Source organism: Pleuronectes platessa, chromosome 13 (assembly GCF_947347685.1).
Source record: "Pleuronectes platessa chromosome 13, fPlePla1.1, whole genome shotgun sequence".
In the NCBI taxonomy this organism is placed as follows: domain Eukaryota; kingdom Metazoa; phylum Chordata; class Actinopteri; order Pleuronectiformes; family Pleuronectidae; genus Pleuronectes; species Pleuronectes platessa.
The window spans coordinates 5,380,887-5,402,820 of NC_070638.1; the positions used below are offsets into that span (position 1 = coordinate 5,380,887).

Here is a 21,934-nt window from a genome sequence, read left to right on the forward strand (position 1 = left end):
AAATGCAAGAAATAGAGCAGATATTACCTTATTAACACTGGTGTCAGGATTTTCAGGTCAAAGACATTGTGATGTAGTTTTAAAACTGGAATGAAGTTAGTTACAAAGTTAGTTCAGCAGCATATCAGTTGTTTTCATGGACCATCTGCTTTGAAATATAGTCAGTCAAAGGCTGTGGGGACAGTTATTTAGAGCCAGGATGTCAGAACAGCTCTTTTATTTATGGGTAGCACAATTTTCGTTAAACAATGCTGACTGTCTTTTGCAAACACGCCTCCTCCCTGCATTGAACTCCGCGTCTTAGAGGAGAAAACTTTGGAGAAAGTCCAGATTCAATTGTCAGGAGATCCTCAACAGGACCTGTTGGAAAACGTCTTATAACAACACGTCATTGTCACTTTAATGTAAATGTGCCATGTTGGGGATTTTGCATAAAAAAAAGGCTGAAGTTTCTCCAATGATCGCTAAATGTCACTTAACAGTAAAAGTATGATTCATGGTAAACTGCCTGGACTAATGACCTGTAGAGTCGTTTTACACCTGAGGACATTGTCATAAACACAGGTGGGTAGTGAAGCATTTCATGTGACAGTGAGTCTGCTTACACAGGACGAGGACCCTAAATCTAGAGCAGCTAAATGGAATCCAGCCATCGTTACTTTTACTACTAACACTTCCCGTGAAAAAGATAAAGGCTTTATCGAATTTAAAAAGGTGTAATTTGGTTTTCCATATATGTAAATCAAGCATGTTTGGTTCATGCCGACGTATTTTCCTGCATATTTTTCAGCAGCAGTTCCATTTTCTACTTTTAATTCTGTCTTTCACATGTTCAAATGATTCTATCGCCTGATATCATTGTAATTTATATATTTCAGGAAAAAACTTTATTGCCTCTGTGACTTGACTTTTATTACTCTCCCTGGAAGTCAGTGTTGAGGTTCGACTTGAAAATTAGCAAATGAAAGTTTCCCTCAGCCGTCACTTCAGCCTCCTCTCCTTTGAGCTCCTGATGTAACGAGTTCCGTGCTCCTCTCTTGTCTCTCGGATCAGAGATGCGAGGAGCTGTCACGAGGAAGAAAAGCTGTGTTAGACATAGTGAGCCTGTCAACGTGGTGCCAAGACGCCAGAGAGGCAAAGGTTAGGCAGCAGCCGGGCGGAGGAGATCCGGGGCACCGCAGCTGTCTCTCCCCTGGAACATCAACTCACAGGAGATCCAGGAACCTCACCGTCCTTCACTGTGGAGACTCGGCCATTGTTTCGTTTGTAGCGTGCACCATTGCAGGCCACCATACGGTCAAGATTAATATCTATATCCGAATAGAAGCCAGGAGCAGAATGAATGACAATTTCTTTTTTTCATAGACCTCATGATACAATATTATTTTTTTCCTGTTTAATGTTGAAAGTTTAGTGCAAAAAACATTTTTTTTTACCTGAAATTTGGTTTTATTTTTTCCAATTGTCTGTGAGATTCCTGCTTTCACAGTGAATTCATATGGGGGGCTCAAATTGACAAATGTAATTTGCTGAATTCTGCAGAAAAATGTTTCTACAGTTACAGTACGATTCTATTTCTTCCATTTCTACAGACAATTCACAGACCTTGCTAGGAAAACTCTTTTCATCGAAACTACTTCACAGTAAAGAGACAATCCAATAGAAACTGGATTATTTAATTATTTAATGTTTCTTTTTTCTGCACAAAGATGTTGCTGTTGATTTGTTTCCAACAGTTTGAAGATCACAACGTAAAAGACACAGATATATAAAATGCTAAACAATGAAAAACTACAAATCTGCCTGGTTAGATACAAATACTTCATTATTGTATGTTTGTAATGGTTTTTACTGTAATTTTGGTTAACTGGGACTTCATGAAGAGTCTATTAGTAACTCCTAAATGCAAAAACACATATCCACCTATACTCTCCCTCCTATATTAATTGCCTCATCCTTTAAGAGCATTATTGCCCCTGGTTTAAAGAAGGAACAGCAGCTCGATGCTCCATAGTGTCTCCTCAGGGACAGTCACTTGTTTGGATAATGGATAATAGCAATTGCTATCGGGCTGAGCTAAAAGGTCATTAAAACTTTATGAAATGTGTCTTTGTAATGGTGCCGGTTCAAAAGGCTGGACATCCAGGGGGGGGGGGGGGGGCCTCATGTGGCCAAAAGCGGGGACAGAGAAACTCCCTGATTTCAATATGACAATGCCAGCGGCAAAAGCATCTCATCCCAGAGCCCCCCCGAGTCCAGGCTCTGTACTCTATCAGCGCCGCCCGCACCGGTCCGACCCGATGATCCAGATTTTGCTGGTTTTTAATTAAGTGGAAGGTCAAATCTCATCGCTCTCGACTTCAGGGAGCTGCCGCTGTCTGCACGGCAGAAGAGCTACAGCCAGTCATTAATTTTATGGAGCAGGGACTTTAATTGATTAAAAAGTTAAGGACTATGGGGAATGTGTGGTAAAAAGGCATTTGCATTTAGTTGCTGTGATCTGGGCTCATATTCACTTTCATCCTCCGCGGCTGCTGATATCGTGAGACAGCGAGAGGGAGATTTCCTTTCATAGATAGACTCGAGTAGTTGTGTTCAACTTTAATAATGCTGTCGCTGGTTTTTTCTTAGTTTAATGTTCAGGTTTATATGAATTTCTGTACGAGCACTTCAGATTTTAGTGAATTTGATCTTCTATGTTCTTACTTCGTTCCTTATTGAGTAATTTTGCAATTTGGGGAAACACCTTCACACAAATCTGCGTCAAGTCCATGAATGATTGCTAACACAACATATATTTCTAATTATTTACCATATAATTAGGTCTTTTGTAGTTTGAACTCCCTTTAGGAACAGTTTAAGAAACACTCTGCATGGGCTGATATTGTATTTGGATGATTTATTATCACTAATTGTGTTATCAGCTAATATCAGGTTTTAATCCAATTAATATACATTACACTTTGAAACCCTACATATAGTTTGTGCTTGTATGCAATTGCACATAATGAATAAATGAATGTTAATAACTAAATCACAGGAAGCTATTATAACTTTGTCTTTAATTTAAAACAAGTGCATGTGAATCTATTCTTATACATTAATTGATCTCAAATTTTTACAATTCAATAGTGTATTATGAATATTTGTTGAAGAGTTAAGACATAGATGACTTTAAATAAAAGTTACCTACTGAGCGACGTTATCAGAAATCCAAATCCATCAGACCTCAGTCGCTGACTTTGTGCAGCTGCTCAGGAGATAAGCAGAACACGGTTAAGTTTCCCTTTGTTTCCCCACTTCTATCCATCATTAATGTGAGATGCCACTGTAAGGCCAGGAAGTCAATTAGAATGGATGTATTTCTGACTGCCGCTGTCATTTCTCCGGCTCAGGTTCTCCGGTGACTGTTAGAAAAACGGGAGAAATCTTCCCCTCGAAGCACTTTGTAAAAACAAACACACGGCACCATGTGAAACCATGAGCCGACCGAACCTCTGGGGGGGGGTTCTGTGTCAGATCCTCTCCCCGGCTCCCTTCCTTACTGTTTCTATACTCCCCCCCCCCCCCCACACACACACACCAATCGCCCGAGAAGCTGAGGTCACCGGTTGTAACCTCCTACCCTCTCGGGAGTCCGATTAAATACGGAGAATTATATTTGGAACGCAGTTGGAATATGAAACTGGAATATCTCATGTGACAACAAACCCTGCCTGCTCTTCCCTCGGCTCCGGCTCTTCACTGGAGGATAAACACGAGCCCCTCGGTGAAATCAGAAAGGCCTGTGCTCCGCGAGCGTGCAATTTACCCTCTGCATCCAGGTTGTTAGCCCCACCGCGAGTGAGACTCGAGCTGCAGCCAATTTGTTCGTTTCCCACCGGCTCAGAAATACAAGCACGTTTGTTCCATGTGGTCAAAGGGGGTGGGGGGGTGGGGAGGGGGTCTGGTGGAGTGTTGACAGCCTTCAGGCCTCGTCTCCCCTCCTGTCAGGAGAATCTGTCAACTCTGCCACGGTTCTGTCTAATAAACCAGCTCCACCGACCGGTAGAGGCTCAGACTTCCTGCCTGCAGGCTCCCTCGCAATATAACAATGTAACTTTGAAGAAAGTACAAAAAAAAAAAAGGTGAATTCTCAGGATATTCTGCTCTTCTTTTTTAAGGCCATCATCACTCCATCAGACGACCTGTTCTCTGCTCAATTAGCGAGTCTCACTTGCCTCTCGTTTAACTCTCCGTGTGGCAAAAGTGACCTTATTCACAATGGCTGTTCCCTCCGCGGGGGGGGGCAGCGACAAATGAGGCCTTGTGCAGTGTTTTTTTCCAAAAGCGGGTATAATGAATCTTTGTGAAAGGCACGATCCAAGTGAGATAACCCACCAGGATTTCTATTTACCCCCGTGAAAAAGCTGTGAAAGGCACAAATAAACATCAGGCAGACTTTTTTTGCGTAATTCTCTCCAGAAGGCATCGATCCAATAGGTGCAGAACGAGGCCCATTCATGTCTTTCTTCTTCTGCCGTTATCTTTCCGTCTCAGATGCAAGTGCAACCTGCACGCCAACAGCTGTGTGTTCGACAAGGGGAAGCTGGGCTGCGAGTGTGAACACAACACCACAGGGCCGGACTGCAGCCGCTGCAAGAGGCACTACCACGGAAGAGCCTGGAGTGTGGGCTCCTACCTCCCCATCCCCAAAGGAACGGCAAATATATGTGAGTACACCAGTGTTTCTATTTCTACTGGGATGACGTTGATACTGGTTCTAGCAGTCAGTGATATCTGATGACGATGGCAATACTGAAACATCATAACTTTTACTTATTTATTTGTTTTGCTGGTCTTTGACTTCCCATCAGCCCTTTGCCTCTGGGCAGCATCTCTCATAAATATCTCTCTCTGAGCCCTGCCTTTGGTTTGGTGAAGCTCCACTGTTAAATACGTGCTATAAGCAGAGCTGACGTGGAGCTGAAATATACAGCGTGTCCTTTAGCCGGGAGTTGAGGATTGTTTCCCTTCGGGCGGTAGATTTCACGGTTGCGTCAGAAGACTCACAACTGGCTCTCAGATTGACCTTTTGTTTAAGTGGTCGTGAGAAGCTGCACTCAGGCGAATGATGAGCGACAGAAACAGACGAGCAACCGTATCGATCCTCAGCCGTCACAAAAATCTTGGAGTGTTCGGACGGAAACACACATTTTCACAGTCAACATGACTGCAGATCGACTGACAAAACTTCCATAATGATAACCAGTGCTGACTCTGTTCCCACAGGGTTTTATTAATCTTTATCAAGTAGTTTGATGAACAGTTTCCAGAGCTTTCAGTGGTACCTCCAGGTCCTCCTCCCATCTCCTCAGGACATGTGTTGGATTTCAGTGAAAGCTTTGGGAAAAGGGTTCCATCAGATTTTCCTTAGCAAAGTTTTTATATGCTTGTTAGTCTTAATTCATAATAATTATGGATGAAGGTTAGAAAACACTTACAAGTTAGCTTTCAAGCAGTCAAAAAGTTCGCCAACAATTATTTGTATTCATAATTAAGCCCCATTTCAACCCAAGAAGGCTCCATGGGCTCCTTCTTCCAACACCACGTTGCATTACCACCATCCACTGTGTCTTCTTTTTCATCTTCTCTCAAGCTCTTTGGGCTAAAAGTTGCACTTTTGGTCAAAACTCAAATATCTGCATGTTTCTTGCAGCTTTCACATCTTTAGTTTTCCGTCAGTGGTCGGCCTCTTTGAGTTTCATTCATTCAAATGTTAAATAGATGTGAATATCACTCCGTCCAAAAATCAAATCTGGCCTTCCTGCCTCAACTGTGTGTTCTCATGGTGTGTGCGAGGCAGAAGGTGCTCTTTTACATTATCCCCATTATAATCTTGGACAGGAGTTGAGTCACATTCATCAAATCCCAGGCCTGAGGCGGGGGGCTCATTGCCTCAATAAATCTAATGCAGCCACTCAGGGGCGGGGCGGTGGACAGCCAGGCGAGGCCAGATGGTGGAAGATCCAGGCCCCTCGTCCTCTCCTCACACTGATTCAGTCTTCCAGTCGGAGACTCTCCATGACGTGGGTCATCTGGGATTGACAGCAGGTTTCTCAGATGCTCTGTTTGATCGTCCGACTTCTCAGATGTGGTGCTTCGATTGGATTTGTTCAGAAACATGATATTACCATTGATCCACTGGTTTTGTGTAAGTTCGTGCCTTTGTTGCTTTTCTTGTTAGCGGTGAACTGGAGGATTATGCAGTGATTGGTGTGAGCGTGTGTGAGTCTGTGGTTGTGTGTGCATGCATGCGTCTGCCTCTTTGCACATGCGACACCTTTGATTGTGTGTGTGGGAGTTTGCTTGCGGGAACGTTTGTGAACTCTAAGGAGTTATTGCCGGATTTACCGCTGCGCCTCCTCTGTGTTATGAGTCGAGTTTGAGCGCGGTGCTCCACGTCAGATTGACAGGCCGTTATTAAAAAATCCAACACTTGGCCGCATCTGCGCTGAACTGATGAAACCGAGGTCTAGCCATATCAAAAGCAATATTAGCACTTGTTTGGCGGCGGCATAAAATGCAATAATGTTGCACATGGAAGTGACGTAACAATATTGGTCCCCCAGGTGTTGGATGATCACACTTTTGTCTTGGATTATTCCTATTCCTCTCATAAGTAAAGCCCCGGCCCTGTAACAGGCCTTTGTCCATTATGTGAGGCTCATATTTCCTATGAGGATATTAAACATACAGGCCTCGTATCAAGACAAATATGCTGAACGTGCGAAATCTAATTATGGTTTAATAGCTTTCATCTGTCTTCAAGTCTTCCTCTTTAATCACGGAGGTCGTTTATCTCACAGGTAGAAACAGGGCGAGGTCTATCACGTATTCAAATCCCCTGCACATTTAGATATATGAACATACGTGACCCATCATCTCACAAATTAGAGCCATAATTGGAGTCCACTGCTCGGATGGGCCGCAGCTGTCGACAGCCGAGTGTGAGTGAGAGTGATTCAAATCCCTGGAATAAGAAGGTCCGCAGTAGAAATCCGTAAGTTGCCCGGAGAGCGGAAGAGGAATCACTCGGGGAATTATGTTGACAGGCCACTTTACAGGGAGCGTCAACTCATCTCGTGTTGCAAAGCAGGTTCACAGGTTGAGGGGGGTCAGGGCCGAGAGTTTGATCAGTTTGTAGAATGTGTTTTGGCTTCAAAGGGCAGTTGTGTTTGCCCTCTATTCCTCACACGGAAAACAACTTCTGCTCAGACACTGCAGCTCGCTTGCTTTCTTGCAAATTGGAGCTTAAAGTCAGCTTTCCCCTGCCGCTGCAGTGTTGTGCTCCTTCCAGCAGCGGTGGCTGCGACCGCCTCAAACTGGTAATGAAGTGATGGATGGAGTGCAAACAGAATGAAAGCCCCCCCCCCCCACACGCAGAAACACGTAATCACAGAAGGACAAAGCGATGAAGCTGGTGAAAAGGATCAGAAATTACACTAATTGTTGGTTTGGATTTTGTCTGCTGATGACATTAACATCACACAAAGTGCTGCATCCAGACACTGATAACACACAAGGTTCAGACAAAGCCTCATCAGGGTAGAGACGGGTCGGCTCCAGGCCAAAGACAGGACCCAGTTCAGAGCGTTAAATAAAATATATAAAGACGATGGAGACAAATTACCATTATCTATGTTTTGAGGGTGGAGACATAAAACTAAATAACATGTTTATTACAAACAACAAAAAGACTGTTATGCTTCCAGTTAGATTTTTTTGATTTCATCAGCCACAGACCTGTTATTATCATCAGAGGAAGGCGGGTGTTGGATCATGAACTGGGCAGCTTGTCTGGAACAACATGGCTGCTGCTAATCAGTGGACACACGAGAGACCAAATCGGATAAACAACACAAACTATTTTTTTTTTTTCTTGCAATTTCAAGACCAAAGTTTCCAAAGTGAACTGGAGTAAGTTCACACTGTGTGTCTCTTTGCTCTTTCTGCAGGTATTCCAAGCAATCATGGACCAGTGCGTAAGTAGTTCAAGCTTTTTAAACTTGCATGCCAACTAATCCCCCCCAGTGACTAACTCTCGTTTGATGTTTGTGTGACAGATCGTGCTCTGCGTTACTGTTGTCATTCACTAGGGTTGGGTACCGTTAAAATATAAACCCATAGAGGAAGCTGGAATACGGTACTGGGACTGATGGTTCCTTTAATGTGCCTTTTAAAAGCTGCCGGTAGTATATCCCCTTTACAATGCGCACATATTCATGTATTATTGGTTTCAAGTATTGTGGTCGTACCAGTGACTCTTTACTGGTTAATTCTAGTAAAAATGCTAAACTAGCTAAGCTAACATCAATAAAACACTGAATATATTTCTCACGAAAATGTAATCTAACAGATTCTTTAGATGAAGATGTTGATGAGGTTATTGATTGTGACTTACTTAAAGGTTCAGCGTGTAGAGTTTAGTCACATCTAGTGGTGAAGTTGCATGTTGCAGCTGAATAGCCCCCCCTCCAAACATGAAGGAGAACCTATGGAAGCCTTCAGTTGTCATTAAAACTCAAAAGGCTCCTGATGTAAATAGAAAACAAATCGTAAAACTCAGATGAAACACACAACTGAAAACATCACTAGGATTATTTTATATTTAATTCCATCCAACAGATCCCTTACGTCTAAATCTGAGACACTGAACCTTTATGTTTCAATCGTCCCTGAACTGTTACACTTTGGCTGCCCTCATGCTAACATGAGCTGCAGCTGCTGGGAACCATGCAGGCTAGAAAGAAAGCATTAATAGAAGCTATAGAGGTGATGATCTTAGTCTTTGTCTCTTTTATCTCATGGACTGAAATCTGACACCGTGTAATTTAATTTAATATGAATCAGTATGTAACCTGGTCATTACTCGTTAAAGGTATCGAGTTCGGTACCCAACCCTATCATCCATCACTATGTTTTCCACTGTGGAAAAAAAGGTGAATCCAAATAAGCCATTAATATAGAGTTACATCTTAATCCTCAATTTATATGAATGGAAGTGAACCAGTGCATGATGGGACCGAATAAGAATCATTCCAGGAAGTTCCTTGAAAGAAGTAGAGTTGTCTCAACGCACTGAATGACTTTCTATTAATGTCATGAACCATACACCTCCACACATTCCTTTGAGAACAGTTTTACAAGCCATGTGGTATGGTCCGATATTTGGTAAATGTTGTTGTCCTGACTTTCTGGGGAGGAAGCAGGAGCCGAATTCCATTCATCTCTGTACAGGATAGAAAAAGCAAGAGGACACGTAATGATAATGGAGCTTTAAGAGAATTCTGTAACAATACACAAGCAGATTTAAATTTCCACAGTGAATAAACATCGATGGAAACGATGGAAGGAAACGTTCAAAGTGCAGCATGGTTTGCAAAATGGCGACAGAGAGACAGACAGATTCCTCTCGTCCATATTTGTTGAGCACAGCCGGATATTTGCCCCAAAGCCAGAGAAAAGAAAACCATCTTTTATGAATACGAGGTTCCCACCATGCATCCCTGCGCATGTTGATGCCTGGAGGTGACTCCTCTCGCTGGATACCACAAGCAGCGACCACATGTTGCCATTTCTGACTTTGTCTTGTGGAAGATTCACTCATTACAGCTGCATGCACACGATTCTACATTCTCCCGTTTAGCACCGCAAACACGTGTCCGGACTTTTCCACTGATTCCGAGGCAAATCGGCCGCGATCCAAATCCTAATCATCTATTAATCTATGCATGCTGACCCCGTTCTTTAACTTTATAACAGCATGTATTATATGACTCAGTGTAATATATAACCTTTCCCATTTTTACACAGATCGAGCAAATGCCTCCTCTCTTGGTGTTGCAAATCGTAACCAAGGTAGGCTTATAGGCTTTGTAACTTCAGCATGATATTAACAACACAAAGGAAGAACTGATTGCTTATTAATTGGCAATTCTGGGAGGGGGGGGGGTGCAAGGTAGAAGATTCAAATAGCCTTTATTCAGGTGGTTGTTTCTCCCCGAAGCCCAGATACCTACCCAGGTCCTACCTAGACAGATTCCTTTTGTGGTGAGAACACCGTAGGGAATGGACCCCATGCCCCGCGATCACAGAGTCCGCAGCATCCTAACCTCTTTGATCATGCCCTCTTTTTAATTACCCCACAATGCTCTCTGGGGGTGCAGCCTTTCTGCCACGCTCACAAGGAAGAAGGTGAGAGGGGAAGGAGAGGGGAAGGAGAGAGGAGGGTGGGGGCTTGTGTAGATTGATCTGCAGCCATCTCCTGTTAATCCTCAGGCCCAAATATCCTGTGTAGTAAGTGTTAAGTCACCGAAGGAGGACGAGCAGGATTTCCATGATCAAGGGAGGGGGGGTTTCCTTCAGGACACTCGTTGCATAACAAGAGGATAAAGTCATATATCTCTTTATGTTTCTCAGAAAAACAAAAAACACAAAGACAAATACTATACAATAAATGGGCGAGTCATAAATATATGTTTTTTCAGTTATCAGGGTTAATCTTGTTAAAGAACCAGGAGCTGTAAAATTCTAAATAAATTAACCTTGAAACCTCTACCTATGCAAGTCCCTGATTCTTTAGGGTAAATGGTAATTGTTGGGATTTTAACAACAACAATCAAGTTCTCCAATCGATCAAACACTTCTGTCCACATACATGAGTTTTAACATTCAAATAATAGCATGGTTTTCATTACACTATTGAGTCGAGACATGGATATTAACACACACATGCATCAACGAAAATAATTCAGGGTTTGCTGCCGTCACAGGTGAAAGAAAACCAGTCACTGATCAATCTAAACCACCGTCTCATTTACGCTGTAACATTTAAGCTTCTGCGTTTTCTTGCACACACACAATCAAACCTTTGTCAGAACAAGAGCGTGTTATGAATCTTAAAATAGCAGCAATTAATTTTCTATCTCTCGACCGGGGTTGATTGATCATTTGTTCTGGCTTTAACCCTGTGGCTGATTAACACTATGAAAATCTCAACCTGGACAAAGTCTCATTGCAAATATGAAATTCACAACAAAAACCACGTCTGTAATAGTGTTTACTATTGGTGAATACAAATAGTAAAAAGATTGTAAATGAAATGAACAATTTGCATCAGTTTAAAGGAATAGTGAAACATTTTTGGACGTACCTTAATTACCTCGGTTAGCTTAGCATTAGGAGAGGAACCATGTAAAAACGACCTGTCACTAACCACAGTTATTCCAATTAAGGCGTAGTAATGAATGCACTATTCTTGTTCTAAACATATTTAAAAATTTGAATCGACATAATAAGCAATTGAACACGTGGAAACTCCTGCAAATGACAATCCATATCTTGTTTTTTTATATTTCTGTTTGGAAACTGAACCATGAAGGTTTAACATGTCATTTATATATATTTAGACACTTGTAAAGCTTCCCATTTTGACTTGACAAGAATTTACTGAAACTTGAATTCTTGAAGGCAAATAACCGATCTGTGTTTAGCTGCAGCCCCCCCCCCCCCGCCCCCCCGCCCCCGCGCCCCTGTCGACTGCGACTATGCAGCTGACAATTTATTCTGAACTTCCGAGCTTGCAGTCATGACTAATGATGAAGCCTTCATGTTAATATGATAACAGGAGGCACCACTGAACGCAGGTCTCAGCTTACCCTGACATTATGGCAAAAGATATTGATCCAATGTAATTGTAGCAACACTATTCTGTCTCGGTGCATATAATTAGCAGATCCTGTATCTGGAAACTGTCTCCAGTTAAAGTAATTACACTGCTGAATATATAATTATAAAAGCCATTTAAAAAAAAAGGGGGAAATTAAATTAAGCTGCTGTTGTCTCTGTATTTCATGTTAAAAAGGAAGCTTTTATTGGATTAAAGATAAATGTCTGCATTGTAACTCAGGGATTTGTGTAATATCCGATCTGTTCATATGAACTGAAGTATTTGAAAGGGTTTGCTTTTTCCAGGAGATTCTTTTCTCTGCCTCATAAAATCTAGATTTTTCCACAAATAGGATTGACAGGCGCTGTGGTCCAGGACGTGGATTTATCTCTTTAAACTTGTTATCGTGCTCCGACTTTCTGTATCTCAGAGACTTCGGTTTGCAGCAGGAGACGTGTGAGGACATCCTCTCATCATCCCGTCAGATCAGAGGATTAGAGAACTGCCCGGCTATGTTGAGGACACAAACAGACTCTCAGATCCCCTGCAAACACAATAGACAGAACTGAATGTCTTATGTTTTCGGGATCAAATTAGATGAAACTTGTTCCAATAATCGGATCAAGATTCTAAAAACAGGTTTAAAAATAACGGAGAAGGACTCTTTCTTTAGAATCATGCTTCTAATCACACGAGAGTCCAGATTTCCATCGTTGTGAAGCCGTTGCTGTGGAGGATTCTCTCCGTGGTGGTTCGTGCGACACCAGGTCCCAAGGACGGATCTGTCATAACAGTTATCCTGCTAAAACGTCACACATCGGACAGAGGTGTGAGGTGCACGTATGTCTCAGAGGGCGCGAGCTGCTGGTGCTTTGTCGGGACTCAATTTGCTGTGTTCTCACTCGCTGCCAGCACAAGCCCGAGAGGCGGTCCACACCACCAGGGGGATGTCCACACCACGATGTATGGAAGCTGTTGGTGGAAAATCGCTCAAATAGGATGATAATCACTTAATTTTCTTAATGTTAAAAGTTAGTTAATTCGTTGCCCCAGAGGAAAAATCCATCCTTCCATTAAGATAAGATGAGATAATCCTTCATTAGTCCCACAGGGGAACATTTGCAATCTTACTTATCCTTTCAGGGGGGGGGGCAGTCCATCTCAGGGCCAAACACACACAAACAAATAACATTCCAATTTAGATTCTCCAATTAACCGAACCCCAGGTCTGCATGTCCCTGCACTGAGGTGTTACACACACACACACACACACACACACACACACACACACACACACACGGGTAGAAAACTCCAGCTCCACACAGAAAGGCCCCGGGGTTCGAGAGCTTCTTGCTCTGAGGCAACAGTGCTAACCACTGCACCACTGTGCAACATAACACTGAATCAATACATAGCAAAATGTTTTCTGTGGCTCTGGAGGGAGCTTTACAAAGTCTGCCAACATAAACCAACGCTGTCCAGGCTCTGCTGCTTTCATCTTAATATTTTCTCCAGGATCCGTCTCATGTGAGTTGTCCAATTTTTATTAAAGTCCAATATTAAAAATCCTGGATTCACCTCCCCAAGATTTCATGGGTTCCTCCCAATAATCAAATATTAGATTTCACACATACAATCAAATAAAAAAGGATTTATGTTTTACTGGCTTTACTGATCATCGCTGAGCATGTGTAAATGCATGTTATACATTTTATTACTGAAGATAGAAACTTTAATGTGATATTGTTTAAGTCACGACAGCAGGTCATGTGACTCGACTGAGACTCTGCAGGCTCATAAGCCTCCGCACAAGCAAACTAATTGAGCCACAAATGCTTTTAGAGCGACAGTGTTCCTGAGGGGCCGCCGGAGGCCACGCAGATTATCCTCCGGCCACAGGCAGCACATTTAACGTCTTCACTAGACAGTGGAGATCCCATGGACGTTTCTGTGAACACACACAGAGCAGGTGTCCATTAACTGAGGAACGAGAGGACAACATTTCTCCGCAGTGTAGCCAGGAGGCCGTTAATGTTTGGATCCACTGAGGACGGGGCTGGCTGTGATTCAGGAGTTACTTAGTTAGTTTTCATGCAAAGTTCAACTGACACTTTTTACTTGGCATGGGGGGGGGGGGTTGTTAAGCCTATAATGTGTGCAGGGTTGTGGGACCACTTTTGGTCAGGTCGGGATTAGACTTTTAAATATAAACATCACAATCAAAATATAATGAAGGGTTGTTAGTCACGTCCGGGCAGCAGGAACAAGCTGTGAACTTCACACTCACTTATCTGCATTTCACTTGATGCAGCGACGATGTTTCTGATCACATGACAAACAACAGATACTCTCATTGTAGCTTGATTTTAGTGGCTTATATACCCAGAGCTGCTAAATGCTGATTTTGTCTGATATTGAAAGATAAAAATCATAAAAAATAAAAGTTTCCTGCCAGAAAACGAAAACAATGAGTTAAAAGAGAGTAAATGTGAAAATATTAAGTTTCGCTAAAATGTTATCCATTTTATGATAAAACCAGAAGGGCTCACAAAGAGCACATCATTCCTGCCTCTGCTCTTTTATTCCAATCCATCCAAATATGAATGAATGGGTTCTTCCTTTAGACAAGCCCCACCTTTATATAAGATTTAATGGAATTGTGTTCAGTAGTTTTAGCTCAGTGGTAATCCTGCGGAGAGACATTTTAAAACCAAAGAAATCATAAAGTCCTTAGTTTGATAATAAGTCACTATTGTCACGATGTCTGAATTCGGTACAGGACACAAACTGCAGAGGACTTGAATAAATGTATCACACTTGACCAGAGAATGGATCCTGAGAGTTGGGGAGGGGGGGGGGGGGGGACACAAAGTGCTGCAGGGCTGAGAGGCAGCAGAGTAAAACCTGAAGACACAGAGTGAACCGGGAAATAAAACTCAACAGAATCAACAACTGCTGAAACCAGGTGGAGCATCACTGTGGTGAACCGACCAAGTGCCAGAGAACAGAGGCAGCGCTGGGTTTATACACTACTGGACTAGACTGCATGAGGATTCACAGGTGTGCAGTGGAGAAGTGGGTCAGACTTGCAGCAACCTACGACACACACAACCAAACACACACACTCAACACAACCGTTTAACACACAAGGGGAGGGAGAGAGAGGAGGAGAATATACTTACTGTGCATCACCAGGTAATTGCAAATCAAAGACGTGCGATATGTTTTTCTGCAAAACTGTAAAATATCAGTAAAGTGTTATGATCACTCTGCAGTGACTAATACAGCCAATTATAATATTGAAGATTCTAGTTCCACCATCTTTATGGAAATTATCAAAAACCTGTTGCTCAAAAAACATCTGCAACATCAATCTTTTCCTTGTTCAGTATTGATTTGCCCTTTACATGGAAATGACTGTAAACACACAGCGTATTCATGATAGGATTTGCATATCAGTGTGTGTGGTGTGTGGTGTGTGTGTGTGTGTGTGTGTTTCACTTAAATCTGAACATCACAATATCATATTTCAAGCATCAATTAAATTTGTTTGAATCCATCTCCAGCATCAGTGGTAAATGTCAGGTTTCTCTGTCAGTTCCTGAATCACAAAGAGCAGTTGCTTATTGCCAGACTCTGCCAGTGCTCAACAATCATAGAGAGAGAAATCTGCCACGCAGGCACCGGAGCTGCTGCATTTTAAACAAGCAGTTTGAATGATATTTGCTCCTGTAAGATTATCATTATTGATCTTTTGCATAAACACATAAAAACAGTTTAACAGAACAAAGTCATTACAACAGATCCGCTCCGTCTGCTTGTGGCAGATGAGGCATGAAAAGTGGATCCACCCCAAAAAAAAACTAAACAAGAAAAGAAGAGGAGTGGCAGCAGCGCAGAGGAATACTTCAAAATCCCAGAGTGATCATAAATCCCTGCAGCCACAGGTGGAATTTCCATTTAAAGCACATAACAGCAGCTTTATCTGTGTGAAGAGGGGGGAGATTTTATGAAGTTAACTCAACCCCGGTGCCTTTTTTAATCAGTTTTGGCAGCGGCGATGATTATTTGTCGGGTTTATTCTGATGCAAGAGCCACATTACTCAAAACCAAAAATGTGATTACTATTTATGCAGGGAGCGATATCCAATTACACGGAAATCTCTTGGCAAATATTACCTCTTCCAGGATTTCACCTCTGCCAGCGGAGAGGCTTCCCGGGATAATTGAGTCGTGGGTTTTTGTCTGGAAATGTGAATATTAGCTCATGTAGTGCTAATCAGTCCCTATCAAAACAAAGAGATGTTCCGCGGACGCCGGAGCGTGTGCGGTTCAGGACATGACATCCATTTCTGCCAACAGTGTTTTATTGTTTGTTTGTAATGTTTAACCGCAGAGGAGGAAATAACAGCAATTGGCGAATAACCTGGAAATTAATTTGCATATCAAAAGGTAGAGCTGGTGGAGCCAGGCTTCCATCCCACGTCCTCCCCTCTCTCTACCAGAGGGGAAGCATTTTAATTATGCCCTCCTGAAAGCGAGGGGCTGTTAATACTCTGGCGTCCTTTGATTCACTTATCAATAATTTCACCTCATCACCGCCATCGGTTTTGTTTGCCGGCATTGTTTGCTCCTAAAAATATCCGTAAAAATCCATAAAGGTGTCCGTCTGTGTTCCTTTTGTCACAAACAGTCACTCAGGGAAAGGGCACCCCCGCCGGCTGTGGGCTGTTTTCACCCAGTACATGTGCCCTGGTTGTTTGGCTCCTCCTCCTCTCCGCCCTCCTTCACCGACGTCCTTGGCTTCGCACTCCCACATGTGTCACCTGAGCTCTCAGGACGCCGAGCGGTGCAGACAGGAGCAGAAGAGGCAGCTTGTGCCCCATGAACCTGCCTGTTGATGTTCTCTGCCGCCCTATCGCTGAGTGATCTATTAATCAACCCCCCCCCCCCCCCCCCCCCTTCTGTCTCCCCCTTTTTGCTTTGTCTCCCCGCAGCTCGAGTGTGTGACAACGCCATGCTGCGCTGTCAGAACGGCGGCACGTGCCACCACCATCAGCGGTGCCATTGTTCCCCCGGCTTCACGGGCGTCCTGTGCGAGAGGGCTCGCTGCCAGGGCCCCGGGGAGTGCGAGGACCAGTTGTCCGGACGGGCCACGTTCCATCATCCGCTGATCGGCTGCCGAGTCGTTCTCACCACCATCGTTCTCCCACTAGTGATTGTTTCCCTTTGGTGAGGGACCGGGACGAGCCTCGCATCCTCAACCAAACCCTAAGAACCACATGTGATGAGACTGAACTCTCGACAACAAGGACATAAAGGACAAGAGACGTGTGAGCAGCGTGTTCGGCATAAGCAACTCTTTCGTGTGCCGACAGGTTGCGGGTGTCGGTGTTACCAACAGGTCGAGCACCGATCTGTTGATCCGAACGATAGAAGGATCCTTGAAAGGCTTGGAGGACTCATCGCTGTCTTTCACTGTCACGGAGGAGACGGTCGGAGGCCTCACTTTGTGGTTATGTCATTGGCTGGTGAATCTCATTAGAGGCAGCGACACACACTCTGAGAGCAAACTGTACAAAACTAGACACACGATTTCTAAGTATCATCTGAAAGTGATTAAAAAATAATACTGTGGACGGGGACATGTTAAAACGTCTCGCCTCGCTGCCTCCTTCCTTACTCGCCGTCTTCTCTGTTCTCCCTCCCCCGCTCCTTCCTTCCTTCCTTCCTCCCTCCCTCCTCACCTCCTGCCTCCTCACTTCCTCCCTCCTGTGCTTTGGTGACTCTGGTGAATTTTTTTTTGTTTGCTGAAGGGTGTTTTTTTTTTGCGAAATGCTGCACATGTATTATTATCAAGCCCCTCGACAAAATACCAATGTAGTACTTTTTTTCTTTCTCAGAAGCTTTGTAGTCATGCTTGAGCTCACCTGTACGGGAAAACAAACAAAAAAAAGATGTAACATACTGTAACTGTATTTAATTTTTGTATAAAAACAGATATTTTCATGAGTACGCAAAGCGAAAAAGATGTATTACTTGTTTTCTATTGCTGCCGCCCTGTCCTAGATGTGGACTATGAGTGCGTATAAGGACTTTGGTTGTATATCGTTTCTTTGCTTGTGTGGCACGTGGCTCTCTACCCAAAATGAGAGCGGCTGTCAAAACTATGTTTACATACACACGTACACAATACACTTCCACCAAAGGGAAAAAAAGAAAAAACATGTCTGTGTCTTGTTGTTGATCAGTAGTACATTTGATTATGTGGTGACATGACGTTGGAGATGTGCTGGAGTGAAACCGTGTGTTGTTTGCAGATAGGTACAAGCCAATGACAACAGCTGAATGTCATTATAAAGGGGTTTTATTTTGAAATGCCAATCCTTGACCAACTCACTGGAGCACCCATAGATATATATATAAAGGCTAGATGTCTCGTCCGCGTTGCTTGCCAACGGAGTCGAATGTCCGCACATGGCGGCCATCTTGCCACAGGTGGCTCACCCATCCTTAACATTGTGTTGGTAGTGGTATATTATCTTTTTAAATAAAATAAAATAAAATAATTATTGATGTACATTTGTAAAGGGAAATCTTGTACCTATATAGAACATTATTCTATTTTATAGAAAATAACGTAATTATTCATAAGTATGAAGTGTCCTAACTACATCTCTGACGTTTATAACAAACCAAACCGTTTAAAAATCGGTTGAAAATTGAGCAAGTTATGGTTATTTAAAAAGTACATACAACTACAGCACAATGTTATGGGTGAGCGAGCTGACTGTGGCAAGATGGCCGCCATGTGCGGACGTTCGACTCCGTTGGCCGAGACATCTAGCCTTTATATCTATATCTATGGGAGCACCAGTTGCAGGTTATGATATATAACAGTAGACAAATAACTGGGCGGATGACTGAGGTTGTATTTTTCACCAATGCCCTGTGATCCCTCCTTCTCGTGCTCGTGAAAGGTGGAGGATCTCCAGCCGAAATCTCATTAGCTTTATGTGAATTTAACAAGAGGAGAACAAAATGGAGATTGCACGGCTGTCTCAGAGGTTGTCCGGATCAAATCTGTAATCAGATCTAATCCCTGAATCAAATGGGAAGAGGGGAAGGTTCTCCGAGCCGGTTGGGGTTGAAAGCCGGCGTCCTGCTGCGTGGAGCCTCCGCCGGGCGAACACGTTCAGAAAAATGAGCTTTAATTCATCAATGATTAGAAATGAAGTCGCATCCCACCGGGTGACTTATTGAGCACCGAGACCAATTTCATTTGAGAGATTAATTTTCCTCCCGAGGTTGTCATGAAACTCCTAATTGTGTTAGAGTCTACTGTAAGTGCCTCTCATTAAACGACACTGTCAGTGGAAAGAGTGGCGGACGCCTTGTTTGAGAGAGACTCTAGCCTTGGAGACAAGCTTCAGGACGAAGAGGAGGTTTTTATTGTTATAATTTATTATTAATTGATGTTTTTAAAATGTATGTTTATTCATCCGGCAAAAGGTTATTCACGCAGATTGTGGTCAGAGTAAATCTGGAGGAGAAAATACAAGAACCTGCTACAGTATTGTCCATTTATTTTAATTTGGATTATAAATCAACAACCTCAGTAAATCCTGGACGATCACAGTTTAGTAGTAATGACGAGGATAATGGATTCTACACACTTTAAAGCTGTGTCTGATAAGAGTCATAATAGAGTATGGGGGGGTTCCTCTTTAAAATCCTATTTAAAAACAAAAGAACAAGAGCACATTTAAAGAAATTGATTGAAACTGTGTTTATGTGCTAACAAATGTTAGCATGTCAAGCTAACTGAGTGTTACCTTCAAGGCTAAGGAACATTCCAGTGCAGCAGTACACAATAGAATAATCACTGTAGACTTTTCCTTGTGTGTAAAGCTACTTCTGGCCGCCCAGAGAGAAATTACACAATACTAACAATAAAGCTTCTTACCCGTCTTGCTTGTCCAAGTGCATAGAGGGTTAAAGTGTGAGATCTTGTACGTGTCCTTCTCATACTTCTAAGCTAGTGCTATACTGAATTAGAAAAGAAAGAAAGACTCTTCTACATTGGCCCCTAATCAAAATAATTCAGTTGGAAAAACAAGGTATTTTATTATCAAGCAACTAACGTACCCTTAGCTTAAATAGCTCGCTGGCTACACCTCGTGATCTGTTATCGTACAGAAGGTCAGTGGCTGGAAATGAGAAGTTTGCAATGAAATTAAGGACTCAAGACTTTTAATGGTAAACTTGTCCGGCGTTTATCGTGATCTACTAACGCCAGCTAAGTGAGACAGGGTTTGGGGAAAGGTCAAGTATCTCTTAAAACTTAGGGATTCGACTAAACCTGAGGAATCACTTTGCTTTTACCCCCGACTTGCAGTTACAGTTGTACCACCTGCTGTGATTTAATAGTTCTGTTCAAGGCTTCTCTCTCTGCAGAATGCGAAGTGGCTCACCTGGGACCGTTTGCGGTGACGGTTGGCGAAAGGTTTTTTCTTATAGCACTGTTTTGGGGCCAGAGTGTTCGTGTATGAAGGACCATTACCTTTATGACATGTTAGTGCAATAAAATTGGTGTTTTATGATACTGGCTCCTGGCTTTGGGCTGTATATTGCACATTAGGGCAAAAAGTTTCACGTTTAGTTTCACATCTGCTGCACTTTAATGCAGATTATGGCAGAAAAAGGTTGATGAAGAAGATGTTAACAACACGTGTGCTTACAGAGGGAGTATTTAACTTTCCCATTTTCCTTCACCAGAACTAGAGACACAAAGAGAAAAGATATATTGATATATAACATATTCAAGAACCCTAACCCTAACCCTAACCCTTTCCAACTCAAATAAAAATGCCGATAATTAGTCCTACATCTGGCTGCTATTAAAGATTCTATGATAATTCATTTTTGGTACATATGAGCCTGTTTTGTCAGGGGTCAGAATTTCCTGCACAAAGTAAGACCTGAGGATTTTGCTTGTGAGTTATTTCCTCCACCGCTCCATGTTCCACCAGCGCCTTGCCCTTCCTCCTTTCATTCCCAAGACTCCGAGGGGGGGAGTTCTCAGGACATCTTTAGACGCGAGCAGTCCTTGTGTTCTACCTCCGTCAGCACCGGTGGCACCAACAGAAAGTTACACAACATAAGACGAGGGGTATTCAGTTTCCAGGAAAGAGGAGGCTCAGCAACATGACTGGAGCACTCAGCTTATTAGCAATCCAATATCCATATGCAGCTCACCAGTGACACTCTTTGAAAAGGACCCAGCCTCGGAACTCAAAGCACAACTTGATGGCGCTCGGGGGCAGAAAGCTAAATTTTCCCTGTCAGTCAACGTTAAGCCATAGAACTGCAGTGCTGTAAAACGAGCATTGCCATATAGAAACCATTTAAATATGAATAAAGCTAAAGCCAAAAATGGTGACACAAAAATCTGGTTCATATTTGCTCCCTCGGCTGTTTTCATATCAAGGGTTGTAAAGAAAGCACGCGTCCTATTTTAAATCTTGAATTTTAAGGTTTCTTTCTCAACAGCCGAGAATCTGAGATGGAAGTCGTCCTTATACTTTTCACGAGCCAGATTTAGCTCGGTGTTTGTAACCATCAGTCGGCTGGCTCAACTGTCAGTGTAACAAAAGAAATGAGACTACATGTGTGGCTCCATATGGAGAGTCGCAGCTTCCAAAAAGACCTCTTCCCTTTGAGCGGCAGCCCTGTTCTCGTGGAGCGAAGGCTGCCTGCTGTCTGACAACGGAGGAGATCTTGTTTACTTGTTTGCTTGTTTACTTGTCAGTTTCAAGAAAGTTTCACTGCAAGAAATATATATCCTCCATTTGAAGAAAAAGTTACAGCCGGCACGGAATTCAATTTAATTGGTGTGTGTTCTTAAAACAGTTGAATGGCGAAGGCACTTCTGAAGAGATAAATTGCCACGTTGGATTGAATTTAAACATATTTTATTGATTCTTTATATAGATTATACATAAATTTATCCATTATAAAGCTTATCCTTTGAGGGTCGCAGGGGGCACTGGAGCCGATCTGGAGTACACCATGTACAGTTCACCAGTGAATCACAACGTACAGAGATAAAGAAAAATTCACACTCACACCAGTGGACAATTTAGAGTTTCCAGTTTACCCAACTCCTTGGACTGGCTTTGACTGTGGGAGGAAGCCGGAGAATCTGGAGAAAACCCACTCAGA

The 21,934-nt window shown here is 42.8% G+C and overlaps 1 protein-coding gene across 1 annotated transcript in view; it reads left to right on the forward strand.

Moving 5' to 3' along the window:
- LOC128454509 (netrin-G1-like) overlaps window positions 1-17,134 on the forward strand; it is a 49,141-nt gene extending 32,007 nt beyond the window's left edge. Inside the window, exons 3-7 of the mRNA XM_053437922.1 lie at window positions 4,540-4,712; window positions 7,998-8,024; window positions 9,856-9,900; window positions 16,708-16,942; window positions 17,089-17,134. Coding sequence (XP_053293897.1) covers window positions 4,540-4,712; window positions 7,998-8,024; window positions 9,856-9,900; window positions 16,708-16,942; window positions 17,089-17,134 — 526 coding nt within the window. The remainder of the gene's footprint in view (window positions 1-4,539; window positions 4,713-7,997; window positions 8,025-9,855; window positions 9,901-16,707; window positions 16,943-17,088) is intronic.
- Window positions 17,135-21,934: the final 4,800 nt, after the last annotated feature.